This window comes from Ylistrum balloti, unplaced genomic scaffold (assembly GCF_031769215.1).
Source record: "Ylistrum balloti isolate Yb309-2 unplaced genomic scaffold, AGI_CSIRO_Ybal_v1 Utg369742, whole genome shotgun sequence".
Lineage (NCBI taxonomy): Eukaryota > Metazoa > Mollusca > Bivalvia > Pectinida > Pectinidae > Ylistrum > Ylistrum balloti.
Window position 1 is genome coordinate 581,452 of NW_026781951.1, and position 6,049 is coordinate 587,500.

General features: G+C 34.7%; 1 protein-coding gene across 1 annotated transcript; it reads left to right on the forward strand.

Moving 5' to 3' along the window:
- Nucleotides 1–263: 263 nt before the first annotated feature.
- Nucleotides 264–5,365, forward strand: LOC132543174 (uncharacterized). The gene is made up of 5 exons (XM_060206644.1): nucleotides 264–333; nucleotides 1,451–1,538; nucleotides 3,088–3,212; nucleotides 3,676–3,828; nucleotides 4,794–5,365. Exons 1-5 carry the CDS (start codon nucleotides 264–266, stop codon nucleotides 5,363–5,365), a joined length of 1,008 nt encoding a protein of 335 aa, XP_060062627.1.
- Nucleotides 5,366–6,049: the final 684 nt, after the last annotated feature.

A 6,049-nucleotide genomic window follows, 5' to 3' on the forward strand; every position in this document is an offset into this window, starting at 1 on the left:
CAGTCTGAACAGGAAATATTGATGTCGTATAACTGTCACTGTCATTTGAACAGTATTTAATAGACAGAACAGGAACAAATTATATATTAACGCTGAAATCCATACTAAGGTTTTACGACGGAAATAACATCAATGTTTTCGTGAAGGTAATCCTCTTCCCTCTTCTGTGCTGTGGTCGATACCTCATGTGAATCTAGATCATATCCACAGAATGACCTGTCAGCAAGGATAAAGCATTAATTGGTATTTATTTGCAGTAAGAAATGGCTGGAGTCGACTTCCCTATGTTTATGGAACGTCTTCTCGTATCTGTGGTAGTAATGATCTCTAGAGGTAAGCTGGGATAATCGCAAAGATTGCTTAAACTAAATCCTGTAATTAGTGATACTATTTCATTTATATGCTTTTTCGAATACTTCACGAAATTGGTTTATTACTTATAAAATACCCCATGATCATGCAACCCAGTCGTTTTCCACATGTGTACTGAACTGGTGTCGACGGTTCTCATGAAGTTAATAATCAAAGTTGTGACAATACCATCCATACACTTATACCCAAGCGAAATAGCAAGGTAAATACTTCGTCTATAGGATTTAAGTTTAAGCTGAAATTGTAGTATGTTGCACTATAGAGTAAAACAGTGACAAGATTAGATTTCTTTAAGTATCACATTTAAGTGGATTTTATGTTAGGTTCTCAATACCATTTTGTTGACACTTCTTTGGGGGCTTTGTGATTATCGTTACACTTTGTAGGAAAATTACATAATATATAAGATACTTCTTTAGTAGTTATATGTAACTTAGCGTTGTTTTAAATAGGAAGGTAACTGCCAGTACATAAGAATGTTGATTAAGGTAAACCATTATTACGTAAACATTATCATTTTCATCTGTTTTAACTGAATAGCAATAAAGAAAAAAGAATCAGTTGTTACTTTAAAAGGCATTTAAAATTTGTCATGTAACGGTAAATACCAGCTGAGAACAATTAGAGCTGACAACAAAGGGCGTTGATATTAACAATGGTAGCGTACGTATGTTTGGCGTGACGAGTGTCCTTGGTACATACCTATATACCACACATACATACATACATACATACATACATACATACATACATACATACATACATACATGTTTGTCCGTGCTATCTAATATTATCATCAACAGCTCCTATAAAAATATATACTGAAATCAATCAAAACACAGTTTTCGAAACCGAGATACTGTCAGGAGTAGACAACATGAAAAAGAGTGTTAACCATGCATGTGATTTGTAATTCTCTGTAATATATATTCAGATTAATATGGTTCTTTTTTGTTTATCATCAGTTATTTTCTATGTTTTCTACAAGGTACATAACTGTAAAGGCAGTAAATATGTTTATGATCTGATGATTATTGATATGGTACTAATTATTTACATTTACCATTTCTTTTTTCAGCTATGTGTAATAGTTGTACTACGCAGCATTTAGTGGCAACACAGGAAGCAACGAATTTATATTCGCCTTCCTATGGATCCTACCCGAAGTAAGTATAAACAAAACAACGAAAGTGAATCAATTGAGCCATGTAGTTGTATCTAAATAACATAAAATCTGTTGATATAATTTGATTGTTTTGTACATCATTATAAACCTTATTATACATATATTCATTAATAGTAATATGATAAATTTTGGCTCTGATTTTATAACATACAAGTGCTGACGATTTATTTTACAGTGCGAAGGAATATAGCTTGTTTGAATAGTATTTGATATGTGTAAAGTTATAGAATATTTTTCTCCTTTTAAATGGACATGAACTACCTGGTGCTGTAGTACATGTAACAATTAATCAAATTACCATACTTATCCTTATCGGTAAAGCTATTTCTGGATGGCAACAGTTCTGCATCCGAAGTCACTTTCATTTCCTGTCGTAAGCGTCATTGTCTAAGGTGTTTACATGCCGTAATTGATTCAAAATTCTACGGTATGTTCCAAACATCAAGATATGAAGCTGGACGTGTTTAATGATCGTTAGTTTGCCTGTTGGTTCCGTTATTGTAGACATTGTTCTCATTTGAGAACATGACATTACGTACTTGGATTGACAAAAAATTACTGGTTGGTATCGTCGATAAAGCGAATTAACTTCCTTCCGGAACATTTGGTCTAATTCTCCATATACTCTCTCGGGATTCTCTGTGTAAATTCTTTTTTGTTCTTATTTCACTATACTGTATCGAATTATTTGTGATCGAATAAAGACAATGCATATATGTCGACATTTTCTTTGTTGTTTAATATGCGTTTCAGAAGTAAGCATTATAATCAAAGCCATACGTTTATCACCTATTCCACAGAATGTCCGATTTCTGCTAGCTGCGAGATAACTCTTCCTCATATACTTCAAATGGTGACCCCATTGTTGTAAGGGATGGGTTAATTCTATCTCAAACGTGGTAGGTAAAAGACAGCTGGCAAGCGCTATACAACCATGTACCAAATTAATAACGTCATCAATCGGGAGGCATTTTTATTGGGCATTAATTATGGTGCGATGAATAAATTTCGCAAAAACTTACCAATTTGTTACCTTTATAGGTACGTGAAAAAAACCCAATTAACCATAGGTCTGTTCAGTAGGTAGTCATATCTCAAGCATTATGTAAGAATTCTGCTAGTCAGCACTCGGTAAGAATTCTGCTGACAAGCCAAACTCGTGCAGAATGAGAAAGTCATGAGCAACAGACCCGTGTAAGATTATCTTATTCTCACACGAGCTAGGAAAAGACTGGATAACACCATTACTTTCAACACACGATTCATGCGTCACTAATGATGGCGCGATGATCACGATACACAACAGCACTTCATATCTCACGACTTCACACGTAAGTATGTGAGAAAAACAATCAAACATGGTCTGCTCGATGGATAGGGATATGTGAACCCTCGTGTAAGCGATAGACTGACAACCACTAAGATGTATATATCCCTGTCTACAGATATTACATTAACTTATCATACCTTCATCATAAACATTACTTATTGAAAATGAAATGTTTGGACTCCTTTCTTTGTTTTTTCAGTAATATGGATTGTACATGGAAAATAAGTTCAGCATTACACGACGGTAATATTCAGATCGATATCGAGCATATGTCACTACAAACAGACAATGGGGGCTGTGTTGATTATCTACAAATATTTGACGGTCAGTTCTAAATCATTGTTTTTAATTTCGCTTTCCCTAAACTACTGATTGTGGAGGATGGTCTATTTATATACTTATGTAAAGTTGAATAAAATGCCAAATAAGCATACAAAGAAATATAAGTATATTATAATAAAATCTCAGGACAGAAATATCTTCAATGGTGAAACATCCAGTTCTGCTCATTTCAACTGTCCTCTCTTTGCTATACTTCAGTTCTGTTAACCCGGTGTCCTTCATATACAGATTATATTACATTAATATTGTTGTATAGACAATATATCATTATATTTGGCATTATGATGTTCCTTTTCTTGTCTAATAAGTCAATTACCAGAGGTATTGTCATTTTCTGTCTGCATATGGTCGTTCTGTTCATTTTTGTCAGTTATTGACCAATTGCAGCAACCTGTTATGTATCAATTGTTCGTGTAAAAATCATGTAATGACATTTTTGTCACAGGTGATAATATCGACAGCAAATCGCTGGGAAGGCTTTGTAAATCGACGCAGACTTTCGTAAGCAGTAGCAATTACGTTTATCTACGTTTTTATACAGACTCGTCTGAGACAGATGTTGGATTTAAACTGAAATACTACCAGCTGGAGGAAGAGGGTAAGTAGCTAATTAATGAGGCTAATAAAGATTGCTCAGATATAAAAGTAACGTTCTTACTTACTTCAAAAGCACGTGTATCCACTAATTGATTTGGTATGAGGTTGTGTTAAACACCTACCACGTGTCGTCAATTTCATAGTGATGTATTAGATATGTGTGAGGAGACATTACATTGTCGCATTATTAGCAGACCTGGATCAGAACACTCGATACAAGATTGTACAAAAAATACAAAAGTGAATATCATCTTTTAATACAAATTTAGAGCTAGATAAATTAGAGCCAGGACATTAATTAAATGACATTAAACAACTGTTTCGTCAGTGATGCTAAGGGTTGAAGTGTTGAAGACCAGGATGCAAATGAAGAAAATTCGAAGTGATCGACAGAAAATTAAAAATCTAGATGGTGTGGTGCACTATACCCATAATTTTTTAAAAGAAATCACTTAGGATCCATGGAGCCTGTCTATTTGTCGATTACACATACAGTATAACTGTACTGAACATTTGGTATCATCCGTGATAGTAAGGCCAGATGGGCATGTCACAATCAACTGCCTATGGATTCTATCTTGGGGATTAGAAATAAAAAATGAAATTAAAAATGTTTCTGTCCTTGGGGTCATCGGGCCAAAAGTTAAAAGATCCTTTTTTTTTATTTTCCTCAGTCGTCTCCTCCGCCATTAGCAACCCAGATGGACGAAACAGCTGTATAATGCAGTTTAATGAGTTATTTGGCTCAATTATATTTACCTTAATTTTTTTCAAAAGGTGATATTAACAGCTGCTATGCGTTTGGAAGACATAGGGTTAGAACCCTCAATAAAAATGATGTTACTCGTATCTAACCTGGGGCATTGATATATAACAAATCTCTTTTCTTTGCTACATTGTACAACTATATGCATACCTTTCATAGAATGACTTACAGAAGTTTAAGATTGAGTTTCTTACTTGCAGACAATAGCTGGAAAACAGTGCTATCGATCGTTATTGTCGTCACTGTAATAGCAATGATGCTGAGCTGTTGTTATAAAAGATTTCATAAACGTCTTCGAAACCATCATCGATCGGTAGTGGATCCGGATAGTGAGACAACGGGACACTCGGGTACCGAAAGGAGTCAATCCTGTGTGTGGGCAACCAGCAGTGGACAAAGAGAGAGGAACAATGAATTCACTAGCTCTGAAAATATGCATCCATCGGAACCCGTTAAACCCCCAGCCTATTCCGAAATAGATACAAATTCTGGTAAATTACCATCATATGATGAATTAATTAACGACGAGGAACCTGTATGCGAGCGGACTCCCCCGCCGTTATATACTGAGGGAAGTCAAACTGATCGACTGTTTAGTCAATCGGCAGGGTATTCCTATACGTATTCAGTGACATCAAGCTCTACATCTTCTTTATCATCTGTATCGACAGTCTCAATAGAATCATCTGAATCATTTATTAACCAGCCGTCGCAATCACCAGCTTCATATTTACCCACTTATGAATCAGTGGTGGCTAACCGTACTACGTGAGAGGCATTGAGTGACTTTGACATTCAATCTCGAAATTGTGTTCATTCTTGTATAAACTCAGAGAACAATAAAAATATACGTTATAGAAGTTGGTGTGCAAGTAGGATAAACATGTTTGCGTTAGAATCTGTATTATTAGAATTTGATTTTGTTTGTCTACATTCAGTCTTGTTTCTTTTAATAGGAAAGAAGTTCTCAAAAGAAGGACCTTACTTATTTTTGTGCGGTCCTTTTAAGAGTAAACGCTAAACGAGTACATATTTCAAAGGTTGGTTGTTTCTTATATAATTTGTCATTAAAAAGTTTTATATGAAACAGTCCATAGAATTTGATTGCACTGTAGTCATTATCTGTTAAATTTGTCTGAGGTTGTTTTGGCGATGCATTAACTTAGGTTCATAATGTGCCGGAAAAATAAAATGTGGACATACTGTAGAGGACGGGGTATATTTTATTTTTCATTGTCCATTATACAATGTAGAAAGAAATAAAATGCTGAGACATGTATTGTGGTATGATAATATTACATATGAAAACCATATGTATGGTGACAAATCCTTGGACATTGAATTAAATGAAGCTCTTTGAAAACATAATGTTATTTTCGACAGTAATTTGTAACCACACAGGTGATTATATTTCTACATGTTGACAGTGCCATTTGACTAGCCCTTAGCACCTACT